This window comes from Bufo gargarizans, chromosome 5 (assembly GCF_014858855.1).
Source record: "Bufo gargarizans isolate SCDJY-AF-19 chromosome 5, ASM1485885v1, whole genome shotgun sequence".
NCBI lineage: Eukaryota > Metazoa > Chordata > Amphibia > Anura > Bufonidae > Bufo > Bufo gargarizans.
The window spans coordinates 94,604,624-94,624,224 of record NC_058084.1 but is presented as its reverse complement, the minus strand read 5'-3'; the positions used below and the strand labels follow the sequence as shown (position 1 = coordinate 94,624,224).

At 46.2% G+C, this 19,601-nt stretch overlaps 1 protein-coding gene across 2 annotated transcripts in view; it reads right to left on the bottom strand.

Moving 5' to 3' along the window:
- TCEA1 (transcription elongation factor A1) overlaps window positions 1-19,601 on the bottom strand; it is a 32,429-nt gene that overhangs the window by 4,379 nt on the left and 8,449 nt on the right. The window contains exons 3-7 of one of the 2 annotated variants that reach the window (XM_044295121.1): window positions 9,948-10,053; window positions 6,405-6,492; window positions 5,205-5,356; window positions 2,628-2,684; window positions 1,485-1,639 (exon numbers count right to left, since the gene is read on the bottom strand). In XM_044295121.1, coding sequence (XP_044151056.1) covers window positions 1,485-1,639; window positions 2,628-2,684; window positions 5,205-5,356; window positions 6,405-6,492; window positions 9,948-10,053 — 558 coding nt within the window. The remainder of the gene's footprint in view (window positions 1-1,484; window positions 1,640-2,627; window positions 2,685-5,204; window positions 5,357-6,404; window positions 6,493-9,947; window positions 10,054-19,601) is intronic. The other variant, XM_044295122.1, reaches the window with a different exon arrangement.

Below are 19,601 nucleotides of genomic sequence, written 5' to 3'. Positions count from 1 at the left end.
TTTGCCATTTTTTCATTGTAATAAAATGTGATCAAAAAGTCAGGCACACTCCAAAATGGTATCAATAAAAACCACGGATTGTCCCGCAAAAATTAGCCCCTAAACAGCTCTTTTTATACTTTATAAGTATAAAAAAAAGTTATGGGAGTCAGAATATGGTGATAGATAAAAAAAAATATTATATATTTTTTTTTTTTACAAGTTTACATTTATTTTAACACCATTTAGACATAAAAAACCTATACATATGGGGTATCATTGTAATCGTACTGACCCAGAGAATGAACGTCTTGGATCAGTTTGCTGCAAACGAAATGGCGACGGAACAAAACGCGCAAAGCGGTGGACGAATTGAGGTTTTTTTTCCAATTCCACCCCATTTGGATTATTTTCTTTTACCGCTTCCCACTACATTTTATGCCATAATTAATGGTGGCATTAGAAAGTACAACTTGTCCCGCAAAAAATAAGCCTTCATACAACTATGTGAACAGAAATATATAAAAAAAAAAAAAATAAAAAAAAAAAGTTATGGCTCAAGGAAAATAGGTAAGAAAAATAAAAAATAAAAACTTAAAAAAAAAATTCCGGTAGTGAAAGGGTAAAATGCCTTTCTAACCCTTTTCATAAAAAGCTTTTAGAAGTTGGACAATCCTTTTAATCAGCACCAAATTCTAAAGTGGAAAACGAAGGGGGTTATTTATTAAACAGAAATGCACCTATATTGGGTTTATTTCCGGCGCAGATTTCATAGCAAAGGTCCTTTGTGCCACAATCTGCAACTTTCCCCCGATCACGCCAGGTCTTAAAAAAAAACTTTAAAAAAAAAGAAGAAATGGGCGTGGTGTGGGTGGGGAGGGCTGGCAGGCCCGTCTCATTTACCATTTTCTACGCCTGTTTTAGGGGTAGAAAATGGACTAAATGTAAGACCGCTAGGAAGCTGTCTTACTTTTAGAAGCTGTCTTTACAAAACAGCAGAGGATCCACCACCAGTGCAGGGCTTTATCAAGACCAGCGTCTAAAACGCCGGTCTTAATAAATCTGACCCTAAATGTTTAAAGTTGGACGCAAGAATGATCTTCTACAAGGCATAACTCAATGTGTCAATCTCTCCAGGTGAGGGTGGTGGACACCTTATTCCAGTTTTTCTATAATCCGTTTATGTCCTCCAGATCTACATAAATACCATATCTTAAAAGTAAGTATTATATAGGAAACAAGACATATGCAGAAACTCTAATAATTTCAATTATTAAAATCTAGGAAAAGAAAGCAGGAAAATAACCGGTAACGCATAGAATAGCTTAACTAATAATTCTTCTTTACGTGACTTTTTCATCTACATCAATCTCTAAAGGAACAGAAGGTACAAGACTCCGGGGAAAACGATGTTCTCGGTATAAAACTCAAGTGACACGAGCCAGTAAGTGATTATCCATAACCAGCATTTGTCAACCTCCCTTCCGTGTGAACCAGCTACTCACCTCTGCTGACATCCGAGCAAACACCTCTGGAGCGATGTTGCCACAAAGCACGTTTCGCCTCAAGTTGGGATTTTTCGCATCCTTCAAGTTGGCAATTCTACTTCGCACCCTGTTCTTATATTTTGCATCTGTGTTTTTAAATTCTTGGAAAGCTGGTGCAGGGGAGTTAAGTGATAACCAAGTACATGGATGCCTCCCAGGGACCACCCCACCATGGAGTGTGTATACAGACACTGAACACAACAGCGGGGCCTTCAAACTTCTCCCTGCGGCTGTGCAGTGAGGAAGAATAGCAAACGAAGATCCCGTTCTACTGATCGGTCCGAGTCCCAGCAGTTGCGCTATGGCGTTCAGACATTTAGCATGTATCCACAGGATAGATGACAAATATCCATTCAATGCCCCTTTAACTCTTGCTGTCTTGCCCGTTCACTATATACGTCCAGGAGGTCGGAACATATCTCTGCATGTGTCTGTGAAGGTTCTCATTTATCCAGGTCATGGTATATCTGTAAAGAATAAATCAAGGCAACTGGACTTACTGTAGATTTCTTGAAAACGTTTCACTCGTTCTTCCAACGAGCTTTCTCAATTCTGAGTGACTGTACAAGAATTCTCTGGGAATAAATATGTAACTGAATCCACCTCTGGTAATTATACCCAGCATTTTTGTACAGTCACTCAGAATTGAGAAAGCTCGTTGGAAGAACGAGTGAAACGTTTTTAAGAAATCTACAGTACGTCCAGTTGCCTTGATTTATTCTTTACAGATATCTCTGCATGGAAATCTTAAAACGTCCATGCAGAGCTAGCAGAGACGAGTTTCACTGCGAGTGCCTTCCCCATCGATCTATACACAGAACTTTATAAAACTAAATCCCCATGTATCACCGAAAAAGGCACAAGAATTATTTTACATAACCAAAACTGGGTGTAAAAAAAAGGAAAGTGAGCATGGTCAGGAAGGAAGGGGAGGGGAGATAAGGTTTTCAGACTTGGACTGTTTAATGAAATCTGGCGTTACAACCCCGTACCAGTCTGGTTTCAGAGGGAAACAATGATACCAAACGACAAGATTAAATGAATGGACAACATTACCAATTAGAGACAAACAACTCATGGAAAACTAAAATAAAAGGATATCTTCCTCAATCTGAGCTCCAAGTTCTTCATCATCCGCTCCAATAGTTATGTAGTCATCTGCAAGAGAAATGCACCAAATACATTTAAACAATGTACACTAGAAAAATTCTATACAATTTTTTTTTTATTTTTATAAAGAATGTGTGAAAGTACACAGCACATGTCAGATACTGAAGTGTACGGAGTGGCCTCCAGGAGTTTGACATGTATGGATGAGGGAGGCTCAGGCCTAAAGCGATCGCATCGTCTGTAGGCCAGGAAAGCAAATCTACACCAGGTTCTGGTAAATCTGTTGGGGCTGCAGGAAGCCACTTGCCTTTCCACATTTTCAAAGGTGGCAAGAAAGTCACAAATTCATGTACAAAACTGTACATTCATGACAAAATGCAAAGCTTTTTTCTTTTAACGCTCATGTAATCTGCGTAATAACACCCCCCCTCCCCAACAACCATACAGCTTTAAGAAAATGTGTCACCGACATTTGTATCTGCCAGTTAAAAATCAGATAGTAACATCTTTTTTCCTAACCTGTTTTTACTTTCTGATTGTAGATTTTTTAGATTTTATTCTTCTGAACAGGATTATGGGGGCAGCCATCTTAAATGAGCTGTTCTTAAAGGGGTTATCCAAACTATAAAACATGTCCCCCAATGACCGGGCTTCTCTGCGGTGCAGGGATCAAGAGTGAGGTAAGTCCCGGGGTAAGTATAATCTTTATGAGGGGCCCAGGCATTGGGGGCATGTTTTATAGTTTGAATAAGCATTAAAAAAATTGCTTTATGGCCGCCCCATAGACACAATGGTCTGGAGGGGACCTCATTGACTTCTATGGTAGAGCTTTCTAGGCATGTTGCGAGACCTGTGCAGGGGTGATTGTACAAGGAAAGAATAGATAAGCTCTGACAATCACCAATTGTGAATGGTGGATCCTGTCTTATCTGTACACAGAGGTGATATCATTACAGGCAGGATTAACTAAAGTAAACCGATCTGTATAAACCAAGAAGTGGCACCAATTAGGCCAGGTTTACATCTGCGTCCTTAGGTCTGGCAGTCTGTTCCATCGGGGAACAGGCTGCTGCAATTCACTTTACCAGGCGTAGACGCCGGCCCTTGGTCCGGACAAAGACAAAAAAATAAATAAAAATGGTAAAAGCAGCATTTTTTTTTGTCCGTCCGAAAGCCGGCAAGTACACCGGTAGGCAGCTGGGTCCTATTACAGTGAATAGGGATGTGGTGGTGCATGGAGGTATCTGGCTGTAAACTCAGGCAAACTCTGCCGGACACAAAATTACAGCTGTGAACCCAGCTTTATTAGAAATAGTGGACAGTGCAAAAATTGCAGGATTTTAGCTTTTTTGTTTACACATATGGAATACATGAAAAATTCAAAACATCCAAAATTCTTTAAAAACATATGAAGCATAAAAAAGCGATTTAAACAGCAGGCCGTTTTCTTTACCATGGCAAAATACCTTTAAACATATAATTCTGTCAATCTATACTAAAATACATGAAGATATGAATACATTCTTTCTGGTGGCCACAGAAAGCAGCAAGGACAACACCACCAGTGCAGGTAAGGCACACAATCGCTGCAGCCCTGTACTGTAACTGCCCATGTAATGTTGGTCAGAAGCCACGAGAGCCCAGAAAGTCCAGGTCTTGCAAAGAAAGTTGTAGGGCTTTATTCTTCCAACAAAGTGCAGGACATCTCCCCTCTTCACTTACAAATCCATAAGAAACTGGATTGAAACTTGAAAATCTGGTCATCAGACAGAAAACTACCAAACCCTATATCTTCATAAATCCATTGAGCACAAAATAATAAAAGGTGAGATGGGGCATTCCTCACGTATGTAGCACAATACTACACAGCTAAAGCCTTCCTGCCCGTCCGCCTCCCTAAGTCGACGGCTGGAGTCCAGCAGAGCGGGCTCTCGGTTCTGACTCAGAGAGGGCCCAAGTGTAAGTGGGCAATATGTCTGCAGTGGGTGATTTTACACAGCAGCTGTGCCATGATACCGCTGAACACTGCTGCCATCATTAACCAGCTTCAGCGCCTCCTGCACAACAGGACAACAATCTGCCATTTGCCAGGTACACAGCCATGTCAATCCTGACATGTCTGCTTTAGTAGCTACATGAGAATTTCCTGTGTAATAATTCTAAAGCATCTTTGCTTCGGACTTTATGCTGTGCCATTCTTATATATTTCTGCTAGAATTCTATGGATGAAGGTACAAATGGGCGTTACCTTTTTGGGGGGTGTCCATGCACAGTGTCACCCGCAGCACTAATTGGACAATGTAAGACTGTGCAGGGACACACCAACTGGTAACACCCATCTGGACCATAAGCCATACATTTCTAGCAGAAATAATAGAAGAACAACACAGCATAAAGTCATAAGAATAGATGCTCCAGAATTGTCATTTCATGTTGAAAGAAAATTCCAAAATACTAAAACGGACATGTCAGGAGAGGTGACCGCTCCTCTTTAAAGCTGCAAAGAGAACAGGCAGACTGTGCAATACAAGAGCACTGTCAGGAGGCAGTGTATAAACCAGTACTTACCTCCTGTTTTCAGAGCTGTAGCAAGTAGCTCTCTACACTTGATTCGGACAGAATCCGAGGTGCTGGGAGCTCGCGGAAAAGATGTAATTAATGTGTCAGACGGGGCAATACAATCTTCTTTCCGTCCACTGCAAGTACTGCTGGAGCTGCTGCTAGGGAGAAGAGAAAGCGTTACCTGCAGCGTTCTGCTAGCCCTGGACAGGCCCTGGAATAAATGCTTGTGGATATAAGCGTGCAGACAATGACTATGCCACCCATCAGGTTCTTCAGCTAGAATTTCAAGACACTCGAGGCATCAATGGATGTATTATTGGGATCTATGCAATGATGTACATAGCAGAATTTAGAATAGGTCCCACCACACACTGGCTGTCAGTGCGGTGTGGTTGAACCTGGCATTGTTTTCTGACAATTTTCTAACAGTGATGGAGATTGACTCGGTATGACAGTTGCACATCCCACAATAAATGTATTTTGCAGTACATTTATGCTGGAAACTGGAATAAATTCACAATGCAAGCCCCCTCCCCCCAGGAAAGTTGGCTACTTTCCTATATCGATGACCTATCCTCAGGCCTCAGGTTAGGTCATCCATATCAGATCACAGGTGGCCCGACTGCAGAGACCCCCGCCGATCAGCTGTTTGTCCTCGTACAAGCACTGCCTTCTCTTCACTGCTTACCTACTCACTGTTGACATCGCAGCTGCGAGCAGTGTGACTGCAGCAACGCTATCCCCATTCACTCCAATGGGAAGGGGCAGACAGATTGTAGCTACTCCCTCCCACTGAAGTGAATGGACGGAGCAGACGCAATTACACTGCTCGCCAAAGTGAAGAGAACACAGTGCTCGCAGGGGCACTGCGTTTTCTTCAAAACAGCTGATCAGCGGGCGTTCTGGGAGTCAGACCCCTATCCTGAGGACAGGTCAATATAGGAAACTGGCCAACACTACCAGTCACTGCCTAAACCTTCTCGACTCTATCCCCCCTTTCCTAAAATGCTGATAGTTTTTGGTTCCGCGCCATGCGTGTGTCTTCGCACGCTCGGATCATAATTGCTGTAGTTAACCAGGAAAGGAAATAAAGTGAGATCCGAAAGGGGTTGGAGATCACGATTCCCAATTCCTTAAGTGTTTTGCCTGAAATGATCCTCTATTATCAATCCTGGATATAACTGTGCATCAGTCGTGGCAGAATACCTCTCTTCCTTTGCTTCAGGACTGTTCTGTGCAGGCGGGGGCTGCTCTTTCTTCTTTTCCTCTGTATCTTTTTCAGCTGACGGGCCATCTAAATTATAGAGAGAAAAAAAACAACAACATAAGAATAACAGTAAAAAACATGTTCCGTTATACCCGTCTGTCAAAAATAGGAAAATATTTCACCACAAACCAGAATACACAGGGGCACACACACACAACTGGAACCCAACACATGCCCTGCCATTCATACCACGCAGGCACTGGGCCACGTTCAACAATTGTGGCCTCATTTCAGTCAGTGTCTAAAGAGTTGTCTCACCCCACACTTTATGCCCTCCTGGGGGGGGGGGGGGGGGGGAGACACGGATGTTGATCCCCCATTGAGCCAGAACATAGAAGCATTTTGTACAACAGCTACTTAACTCCTCGGCTGCTGTTGAGCTCCGTTCCCCACACATGAAAATCATTTGATGGCTGCCACTTTCGTTCTTCCAAAGGAAGAAAAGCAAGGAACACTCGCTGATGCTCCTGGAACAGATCCCTGACTATACAACCCTTGTAGTAGGGTGGATTGTCCTGCCGCCATGAAGGGATGAACTTGGTAAGCCCAACTGTCCAAGGTCCATCCACAGGTATCAGAGGACCCAGGGTTCCCCACACCACTACTCCACCAACATGACAGGTTCATCAGTCCATGCTGCTTATGCCATAAACCGACTCTCCCATGGTTCAGCTTAAGTCTGGATTCGCCGGATCATTCATTGTTTTTCCACTGCTCGGTGACCCAACTTTTACTCAATGGAGTCTTGTCTTTTTGTCTCCCTTAGGGTTCATGCCCCTGAATATAAGGGCTTCATGCCCATCCTGCGGAACAGAAACATCGGTCCGCAATGCACAGGCACCAGCCGTGTGCACTCCTCGCTGTGGATGCGGACTCATTGACTTGAATGGGTCTGCAAGATAAGGCAAAAGATAGGACATGTCTTTTCTTTTGTGGTGCTGAGGTGCGGACCTGAAAGCCCACGGAAGCGCTTCCGATCCATACATCTGTTCCGTGAAAGATAGGACATGTCCTATCTATGGTCGTATCTTGCGGACCCATTCAAACAACGGAGTGCACACCGCCAGTGCCCATATATTGCTCACCCGCCGTTTGGTACGGCATGGAGCCCTTACTTTCGTGGGCATGAGCCCTTCCACCAATGCCACTCAAATTGGATGTCTGCTGTTGTAGCCATTCTATGCTAAGGGAACAAGTTGTTCCTTGGGGCAACAGCATTGCATTTCATTGTATTCCTTAGAACAATTCTTGACATCCTCCTCTGCCTCTTTCATTGAGGAGTTGTGTACATTTTCAGGATCCCTTGACGCTGGAAGGTTTACCACTGCTGTATGCTCTTGTCAAAGTCTAACAAGAAAACATCACAAGGTTGGCATTTTATTTGGCTGGATTCTCCCAATCTAACGTGGATTTACACCGAGAATGTGCTAACTTGATTTTATGCTGTGCTCTGGGGTCACGCATCTAATTTTCATACAGGGAAAGTGCAGGTGTCTCTAACCACATGGCCGTTTATTGGATTTCACCTGTCACGGCTTCCTCTAGGAAAATCAGCAGCCTGCCTGGGGGAGCAGGGAGGGAGACCTAGGCCGGGCGGATGATCACCGCCATATTTTGAAAGCAGTTTCAAAACTCGGCTAATTTACAGACTCATGTTGAGAGAAACTAATAAGTGCATGGGTTGTCTTTGCTAAATCTGTCCCATTGTGCGCCACACACCTTCATAGTGCTGTGTAGGGTGGAAATAGTTATATGTCACACAGAAGATCAGACAGTAGTCTGGAGTAAAGTTAACCATAAAGGGCACAGACAGAGGTCGCAAGACCGCCTGTACAAGCGTCATAGACACCTGTTCAGGCCATTTTACTCCTAAGGAGTACCAATACGCCTTAGACTTTTCCCTGCTTTTCATCAGCGTATGGCGCGCTGTTAACGGGATAGGCAGCGCAGCGATGTTGCCTGTGCCCGCAGTAACCAATAGTAAAGCTTCGAACAGCAAGGAGCTTTGCTATTGGTTAGTTTGGGCGGGTGCAGGAGCGATACAGGTCCTGCATCAGGGGGGGCCGCGAGCGCTGAAAGGAGGAGGGGCCGGCGAGCGCTGAAAGGAGGAGGGGCCGGCGAGCGCTGAAAGGAGGAGGGGCCGGCGAGCGCTGAAAGGAGGAGGGGCCGGCGAGCGCTGAAAGGATTGGCTCCCGGGGGCGTGCTGCACAAGGACCCTGGCGGCGGTGGAGCTAAAGACTGGGCCCGGACATGAAGATGGACGCAGAACAAGGTGACAGCAGCATGTAACGTAACGATATGTGTGATGTATGTAGTGCAGTGTGTGATCATCACACGCTGCACTACATACACCACACGCATGTATACATCACACGCTGCACTACATACATCACACGTGTATACATCACATGCATGTATGTGGTGCAGTATGTAGTGAATGCAGACAGGCTATTATAGCCAAATGGTAAAGTACAGGGAAGATCCGCCATATTGGACTGGACTTTATAACTTTGCTATAATAGCTTGCTGTTATTTAGACCAGTAATGGTCCCCTGCATAATTCCCCACTATTCATTTCTGTTGTTCTCATCTAATGGAGAAGAACAACGAAAATAATAGAAAGGCTGGATCGGGCATGTAAGGCTGGGTTTTTGTCATACGATCAACATACACAACAGACGCCATACTGTGACATCCATCACCATGGAGTTCCATAGGATTCTGCAGGATGGGAAAGTGTAGTGTACCATGTTTTTCCATCCTGCAAAGTGCAGTAAAAAATAAATAAACATATAGGCTAACTATGATGGAGTCCGTTCCATTTCCATTCACCAGCCTGTCTTTACCAGACCAAAAAAGTGCTGCGTACAAGGCTTTTTTTGTCTGGTCTTTTGACCGGATCTACAACAGAGGCTCCAAACGCAGCCCCGAACACAGATGTGAGCAAGTGTAGGCAGATATATTATGTATTTGAATTACTGCAGATTTCGCACTCCTCCTCGGGTAAAAATGCTCCTCAAAAATGGTCGGAGGAGTATTTTTACTCTTCTGGAAAAAATATAGTGTGACCTGTGGGCACAAATACAACAATAAACGTGAGCCACAGTTCACAACAAGAGCATGCTATTAGCAGGACAGACTAACGGCATGTGAAACCAAGGTCTCACGGACACAACCGTATCCATTTTTGTGGTCGGCAAATCGTGGATCTGCGAAACATGGATACCGGCCGTGTGCTATCCGCATTTTCCCTTTCCACAGGTCTCGCACTAACAGAAAATAATAGGGCACGTTCTATTCTTTTTGTAGGGCAGCAGAATGGACGTACGGATGCTGACCGCGCATGCTCTGCTGTCTGCACCTTTTGCGGCCACACTGAAATGAATAGGTCCGCATCAGATCCACAAAAAATGCGGCCTTATTGTGATAGTGCAGCAATGTCCTGATTTTACATAAAGGGAAGAAAAGCAGGTTTATGTTACCGAGCAGTTTTTTCCAGGATTTGATGAGCGATTTGGCCAGAGAGGTGACATCCTCGTCGGAGCTTTGTTTGCGGATGGCGTTCACAGACATTCCAATTCGGGTAGACTATAGAAAAGCACAGGAAAAAGCTTTGTAATTACCAGGATCACATGCAAGGGGTGAAAGAGCCGAGAACAAAACAGACTTACAATGAGACATAAGTACAAGCGCCATCAGAGAGCGAGGCCACGTGGTGACAACAGTGTGTGACTTTCCAGTTCTGCCCCATTTAGACGTCCTGAATAACTCATTAGGTTTGAGCATACATCATTTGGCATGAGTTAAAGTAACCTGGCGTGTCGCCCGACAGCTGAACTGGCCCTATTACTGTCATTTATAATAGGGGTTCGTCGGGTTTTGCCAAGGTGTGCAGCAACTAATATGATGGCATCTGCAGCCGAGTCTCTAAGACAGATGTGAACAGAGTCTAAGATAATCCATGTAGCGATTAAAGCAGCGGTTCTCAACCTAGGGGTCGATCTGCCCTTTCCGGGGGGTCGCCTGAGGCTTCCTATTAGGGCTGCACGATTGTAGCGTTACATTACCCTACTTTGTGAGATTTCCCTACCTCCTGACTTCCCGTCGCACTGCTAATGACGTGAGGAGGCGATCCTGAGTTTTGACGATCTGCGCATGCGCAAACCGACAGTTTATGGAAAATCTCAGCGGAGTTCAGCTTCACACCGGGACACTGCGCATGCGCCGGCTGGAGTTAGCCGCGCTTGCGCACTGGGCTGTAATATTTCCCTACTAAGGCTCTCCTGCGCATGCGCAGTGTCCCGGTGTAAAGCTGAACTCCGCTGAGATTTTCCATAAACTGTCGGTCTGTGCATGCGCAGATCGTCAAAACTCAGGAACGCCTCCTCACGTCATTAGCAGTGCGACAGGAAGTCAGGAGGTAGGGAAATCTCACGCGGTAGGGTAGTATAACGCTACAAATAGGAGAGAGATTGTTTCACACAGGAGTAACATACTTTACACGCAAAGACAGTTATGTGCGCAGTTTAGGACACATGAGGGGACACAGCATAAGATGCTATATAGGTCTTATGCTGGCCCCCCTCATGGCCCTATGTGTCATAGCACACAGCGCCATCCACAACACAGCGCCATCCACAGATGCCCCACAACACAGCGCCATCCACAGATGCCCCACAACACAGCGCCATCCACAGATGCCCCACAACACAGCGCCATCCACAGATGCCCCACAACACAGCGCCATCCACAGATGCCCCACAACACAGCGCCATCCACAGATGCCCCACAACACAGCGCCATCCACAGATGCCCCACAACACAGCGCCATCCACAGATGCCCCACAACACAGCGCCATCCACAGATGCCCCACAACACAGCGCCATCCACAGATGCCCCACAACACAGCGCCATCCACAGATGCCCCACAACACAGCGCCATCCACAGATGCCCCACAACACAGCGCCATCCACAGATGCCCCACAACACAGCGCCATCCACAGATGCCCCACAACACAGCGCCATCCACAGATGCCCCACAACACAGCGCCATCCACAGATGCCCCACAACACAGCGCCATCCACAGATGCCCCACAACACAGCGCCATCCACAGATGCCCCACAACACAGCGCCATCCACAGATGCCCCACAACACAGCGCCATCCACAGATGCCCCACAACACAGCGCCATCCACAGATGCCCCACAACACAGCGCCATCCACAGATGCCCCACAACACAGCGCCATCCACAGATGCCCCACAACACAGCGCCATCCACAGATGCCCCACAACACAGCGCCATCCACAGATGCCCCACAACACAGCGCCATCCACAGATGCCCCACAACACAGCGCCATCCACAGATGCCCCACAACACAGCGCCATCCACAGATGCCCCACAACACAGCGCCATCCACAGATGCCCCACAACACAGCGCCATCCACAGATGCCCCACAACACAGCGCCATCCACAGATGCCCCACAACACAGCGCCATCCACAGATGCCCCACAACACAGCGCCATCCACAGATGCCCCACAACACAGCGCCATCCACAGATGCCCCACAACACAGCGCCATCCACAGATGCCCCACAACACAGCGCCATCCACAGATGCCCCACAACACAGCGCCATCCACAGATGCCCCACAACACAGCGCCATCCACAGATGCCCCACAACACAGCGCCATCCACAGATGCCCCACAACACAGCGCCATCCACAGATGCCCCACAACACAGCGCCATCCACAGATGCCCCACAACACAGCGCCATCCACAGATGCCCCACAACACAGCGCCATCCACAGATGCCCCACAACACAGCGCCATCCACAGATGCCCCACAACACAGCGCCATCCACAGATGCCCCACAACACAGCGCCATCCACAGATGCCCCACAACACAGCGCCATCCACAGATGCCCCACAACACAGCGCCATCCACAGATCCCCCACAACACAGCGCCATCCACAGATCCCCCACAACACAGCGCCAATTACAGAACTACCTAACACCTTGTAATAGACTGGCATACATCCTGCATATCAGATATTTACATTACAATTCATAACAGTAGAAAAATTAGTTATGACGTAGCAAGGAGAAAAATGTAATGGTTGCGGGTCACCACAACATGAGGAACTGTATTAAGGGGTCACGGCTTTAGAAAGGTTGAGAACCACTGGATTAAAAGGGACTGGCACCAGGGTCTCATCACACAGCTAATCTACATACACTACGCCATCTGCAGGTTAAAAAGGAAATTACATTTACATGTAAAGCAAGGCTTCTCGATCTTTTTCTACTGGATCCTCACTATCAAAATCATGTGGGTGTCTCTGCTTCACTAGTGTTTGAAGTCCACGCTAAAAAGTAAAAATGCATGAGCATCAGCGCTTTACATCGTGCTTCTCACTGTACAGCATACACTGACTGAAACTTACATAATATAAATGACTATATACTAGGGCTGCACGATAAATCGAAAAAACAATCGAATTGCGATAATCGGCAAATGCGATATGGCCGACCCGAAAAAGCCCCGATTATATATAAAAGGGGCCCCGCGCACATAACTGCCTTTTGCATGTAAAGTGTTTTACTAGTGTGTGTGTGGGTGAAACAATGTCTCTCCTAACAGGTCCGGCCTCTGTACTCACTATGAATGCAATGCTCTGCAGCGAGCAGCAGCGAGGTGGCCAGCCGGCGCGTGACTGACGTCACTTAGTAACGCTCCTCCCACTTCAGGAAGCAGGAGCGTTACTAAGTGACGTCAGACGCGCCGGCTGGCCACCTCGCTGCTGCTCGCTGCAGAGCATTGCATTCATAGTGAGTACAGAGGCCGGACCTGTTAGGAGAGACATTGTTTCACCCACACCCACACTAGTAAAACACTTTACACGCAAAAGGCAGTTATGTGCGCAGTTTAGGACACATGAGGGGGACCAGCATAAAATGCTATATGTCCTCCACAGGTCCCCCATGTAACAGCCCCCTCCTCCACAGATCCCCCATGTAACAGCCCCCTCCTCCACAGATCCCCCATGTAACAGCCCCCTCCTCCACAGATCCCCCATGTAACAGCAGCGTCCTCCACAGATCCCCCATGTAACAGCAGCGTCCTCCACAGATCCCCCATGTAACAGCAGCGTCCTCCACAGATCCCCCATGTAACAGCAGCGTCCTCCACAGATCCCCCATGTAACAGCAGCGTCCTCCACAGATCCCCCATGTAACAGCAGCGTCCTCCACAGATCCCCCATGTAACAGCAGCGTCCTCCACAGATCCCCCATGTAACAGCAGCGTCCTCCACAGATCCCCCATGTAACAGCAGCGTCCTCCACAGATCCCCCATGTAACAGCAGCGTCCTCCACAGATCCCCCATGTAACAGCAGCGTCCTCCACAGATCCCCCATGTAACAGCAGCGTCCTCCACAGATCCCCCATGTAACAGCAGCGTCCTCCACAGATCCCCCATGTAACAGCAGCGTCCTCCACAGATCCCCCATGTAACAGCAGCGTCCTCCACAGATCCCCCACAACTCAGCGTCCTCCACAGATCCCCCACAACTCAGCGTCCTCCACAGATCCCCCACAACTCAGCGTCCTCCACAGATCCCCCACAACTCAGCGTCCTCCACAGATCCCCCACAACTCAGCGTCCTCCACAGATCCCCCACAACTCAGCGTCCTCCACAGATCCCCCACAACTCAGCGTCCTCCACAGATCCCCCACAACTCAGCGTCATCCACAGATCCCCCACAACTCAGCGTCCTCCACAGATCCCCCACAACTCAGCGTCATCCACAGATCCCCCACAACTCAGCGTCATCCACAGATCCCCCACAACTCAGCGTCATCCACAGATCCCCCACATAACAGCACCCTCCACAGATCCCCCACAACACAGCATCATCCACAGATCCCCCACAACACAGCATCATCCACAGATCCCCCAGAACTCAGCGTCATCCACAGATCCCCCATATAACAGCACCCTCCACAGATCCCCCAGAACTCAGCGTCATCCACAGATCCCCCATAACCGTCATACCCAGCCGCGTCAGCGGCTCATATGGGAAAATCCAAGCAAATAGACCTCTAGCACAATTCCTTTAAAATATTGCATCGCATATCGTTATCGCAATTGCACACTATTCCCATATCGTGCAGCCCTAATATATACTAACCACAACTTTAAAGCAGAACTCAGATCTGGATTTAAGCCCCGATAAAAATGTAAAAAAAATAAGTCATTTGTTTCCAAGTCACCAAACTCCTCCACACTCCCCACCATTACTTATTTTTTATTCGATTGACAATGCTGTGTGAGGGCTTGTTTTTTGTGCGATGAGTTGACGTTTTCAATGCTACCTCTACAGTGTCAATACCTTCAGGACACATATATATATATATATATATATATCGAAAGTTCGCACTTTAAACATGGCACCCGCTCCAAAGCTAAAAGTGGGTGCAGTAGCTGCAGGGTGCCTGCTGTTTTACACTTGGAGGCAATGTCCATTATCGGCGATAATGGCGATCACTGACAGTTAAACCCTGGGATGCCATGGACAACTGCGAGTGGTGAAATCCTGGGAGCTCTGCGCTCCCGGAGCATGAACAGCTTTCCTGTGCCAAGATCAAAGAAGCCGTTTGGTTGCTATGGCAGTCCTGTTCCTTCTAAAGATTCCCAGGCATGCCACAGGGAAGTTCCTATGGAGCTCTGCCTGCAGCAGGGCTCCATAGGAAAACAGGGAATCTCTCCCATAGGCTGCTCTGTTAAATCACTGCAGTCTATGGGAGAAGCAATCACACAATAGTATATTAAAAAGTCCTCAAAAGGAAACTAAAAAGGGTTGTCCGCTTTTTACTATTGATGACCTATCCTCAGGATGAGTCACCAATATCTGATTGTTGGGGGGCTGACACCAGGCACCCCCGCCAATCAGCAGTTTGAATAGAATGCAGCACTCATACGAGAGCTGCTCCGTTTACCTGCTCGCTGCAGCAATTGCATATTTTTTTTATAATATATATATATATTATATATACACATACATATACACAGAAGAGCAAATGGGCAACAATGTTTTAAACGTTTTACTTTCAGGCTCCATCTCACCATCGACTACAGCTTCAAACATGAGACTACCATCATTTTATAGACAATCATCTTGGCCATCACATACATAAATTGGAATTGCAGCTATTTAGCATTTGATTAGTTATGCAGATTCTTGTCATGGAACAGCATTGTTACTGTTTTGCTCCAAAAATTCTACATTTTAATGTTTTATTATTTTGCTAGTATTTTGTAAATCCACCTTTAGCTTTTAAAACTGCCTGAATCCTTCTGGGCATGCTCTCGATCAGATTCAAACAAGTCTCGACCGAAATCTGTTCCCAGGTCTTTTCTACACATTCCCAATGTTGGTGCATACTGGTCGACTCACTTGGGTACAAATACAGTCTTTTCTTCAACTCTAACCACAAGTGTTCGATTGGGTTGAGGTTTGGGGACTGTAGGGGCCAATCCAGCACCTCTACTTCATTGTCACTGAACCACTTCTTAGCCAATCAAGATGTATGCTTCGGGTAGGTGTCCTGCTGGACCACTGTGTCGTCCTTTTCATACCCATAGTACTCGACTGTATAAAAGTAACTCGTCTTGTAGGATACTCACAAATAGCTCAGCATTGAGACCACATCCAACCTGGTCAAGTATCCAACACCTTTGGCTGTGAAACAACTCCAAATAATCAGGCTTCCTACACCAAACTTAACCGTTCCCTTAATTTCTTGATCCATTAGCCCCCTTTTCCCTTGTTTCTTCAAGACGCATTTGCACCCATCAGAACCCAGTCTATTGACCTTTGTCCCATAGCTCTAAATCACCCGTTACCAATCTTCTACTGTCCACACTTTTTTGGAAACTCGAGCTAACGTTTCTTATGACGATATTGAATTTGAGGCTTCTTCACCTTTATTTGAGCCACCTTTCCACTTGTGTAATGCGTGTTGCATGGTGCTTGCATGGACGTCTGTGATCTCACTATTAAGAAGCATACGAGCCATCTCCACTGCCGTGTTTGTTGTGCCGGAACTGATAGACCTTATAATGAGCCGACTTGTTGACTCCGATGTTTTGCCGGGACGTCAACCTCTTGGCTTTGGAATGGATGGACGGACTTAAAAGGAACCTGTCACCGGGATTTTGTGTATAGAGCTGAAGACATGGGTTGCTAGATGGCCGCTAGCACATCCGCGATACCCAGTCCCCATAGCTCTGTGTGCTTTTATTGTGTAAAAAAACCAATTTGATACATATGCAAATTAACCTGAGATGAGCCCTTCCCTGACTCATCTCAGGGACAGGACTCATCTCGGGTTAATTTGCATATGTATCAAATCCTTTTTTTTTACACAATAAAAGCACACAGAGCTATGGGGACATTGCAGATGTGCTAGCGGCCATCTAGCAACCTATGTCCTCAGCTCTATACACAAAATCCCGGTGACAGGTTCCCTTTAATTTCGTATTCTTCCAGCGGTCATGGCACTCACATGATGTAATTTGGCAGTTTCTTGGCTGAGATACCTATATCGATGAGCTGGATGATGTGGTTTCTCTTTTCTTGGGCGAAAGGATTCAAACATGTGACTTTTCACTTGGGAATCAACCTAATAACACACTGAGCTATTAGGGAATGTGAGAACAGGTAGTAATTTGTAGTATAGAAGAATAAGATTGTTCCACCACTGGGAGCAAAACAGTAAGGCCTCTTTCACACGGGCGTCATGTTTTTTGCCCGGATAAGAGGCGGGTGCGTTGCGGGAAAATGCGCGATTTTTCCGCGCGAGTGCAAAACATTGTCATGCGTTTTGCACTCGCGTGAGAAAAATCACGCATGTTTGGTACCCAGACCCGAACTTCTTCACAGAAGTTCGGGCTTGGGATTGATGTTCTGAAGATTGCTATTATTTTCCCTTATAACCATGTTATAAGGGAAAATAATACATTCTGAATACAGAATGCTTAGTATAATAGTGCTGGAGGGGTTAAAAATAATAAAAAAAGTTAACTCACCTTCTCCTCTTGTTAGCGTAGATCCCGGTCTGTTCTTTAGCTGTGGACTGAATGACCTGAGGTGACGTCAGATCACATGCTCCAATCACATGGTCCATCACCATGGTGATGGAGCATGTGATCTGACGTCATCAAAGGTCCTTCAGCCACAGCTAAAGAACAGACCGGCCTCTACGCGAACAGGAGGAGAAGGTGAGTTAACTTTTTTATTATTTTTAACCCTTCCAGCACTATTATACTAAGCATTCTGTATTCAGAATGCTATTATTTTCCCTTATAACCATGTTATAAGGGAAAATAATACAGTGAATAGACTGTCATCTAGAACCCATGCGTGAAAATCGCACCGCATCCGCACTTGCTTGCGGATGCATGCGATTTTCACGCAACCCCATTCATTTCTATAGGGCCTGCATTACGTGAAAAACGCACAAAGAGGAGCATGCTGCGATTTTCACGCAACGCATAAGTGATGCGTGAAAATCACCGCTCGTGTGCACAGCCCCATAGAAATGAATGGGTCAGGATTCAGTGCGGGTGCAATGCGTTCACCGCACGCATCGCACCCGCACGGAAAACTCGCCCGTGTGAAAGGGGCCTAACAATGCAGTTACATGACAAGAATCTGCAGAACTAATTATATGCCATATAGTTGCAAGTCCAATTTCTGTATTAGATAGCCACGTGTTTTAGATGCACACAAGCTGTGCTATCTGATCAACTGTCTGCTCCAAATTGCAAGTTGTTAGTGAGTCGTGCACAACTGAGAAAATCACAGACACCTCAAGGATCAAAGCAGAATTCTCTAGTTTATTAGAGGAGGATAAGCAGTATATATGTACATCAGAAGGGGCGTCCCCGCTGAGGCTTGTGGCATTGTTCCATTAGTCATTATACAAAAATAAATTTTCACTTCTGCACAATTAGCATAGCTAAAACTATAGATAAGTGGGGAGTAGTCCTGGATGCCAGCGCCATCTTGTAATGGCGTCAGATCTTTAGTCTCATATCCACAACACAAGATGATGGTCTATAAAATGATGGTAGTCTCATGTTCAAGGCTGTAGTGGATGGTGAGATATGGACCTGGAAAGTCAAACGTTCAAAACATTGCTACCCTTTTGCTTGTCAGTGCAGATATAAACATCTTTCCCCATATTAAAAAAAAGATAGGCATCTCTGTGTCCACAAATACCCCGAACTATTAAAATATAAACCTAATTATGGCTACTTTCACACTAGCGTTTTTGCTGGATCCGGCAGGGTTCAGGAAAAACGCTTCCGTTACTGATAATACAACCATCTGCATCCGTTATGAACGGATCCGGTTGCATTATCTTTAACATGGCCAAGACGGATCCGACGTGAACACCACTGAAAGCCAATGGAGGACGGATCCGTCCCCATTGACTTACATTGTTTGTCGGGAGGAACCGTCTTGCTCCGCACCACATCGCGGACAGAAAAACATTGCTTGCAGCATTATTCTGTCTGTGACAGAGAGGAAACCAAATGGAACGGAATGCATTCTGGTGCATTCAGTTTGGTTCAGTTCAGTTTTGTCCCCATTGATAATGAATAGGGCCAAACGGAAACGTTTCCCCCGCTATTGAGGTCCTATTACGAATCTCAATAGCGGAAAGGGAGAGCTGAAAGTAGCCTATAAAAAAATATAAATAAAATCAAAATGGCCAATTCACCTATTTTTTGTGACTTCATCAACCACTAGTAGAACAGTCTCAGAAAATCTGGGAGGTTTATGTGGCTACATCTAGGGCTGCAGTAAATGATTATTTTAGCAATCAAGTATTCTACCGATTTTTTTTATGATTAATTGCTTAATAAGAAAAAATGAATTAATGGACTGTTTTCCTTTGTAAAAACTCAATCAGACCCCCTGCCATCAGTCCCCAACACCATTCATTCCCCCAGTGCCATCAGTTTGCCCCCCTAAGTGCCATCAGCTTGCCCCCCTAAGTGCCAGTACTCACCTTTCCTGTAGGGGCGCCGCTCCACAGCTCCTCCGTCTTTC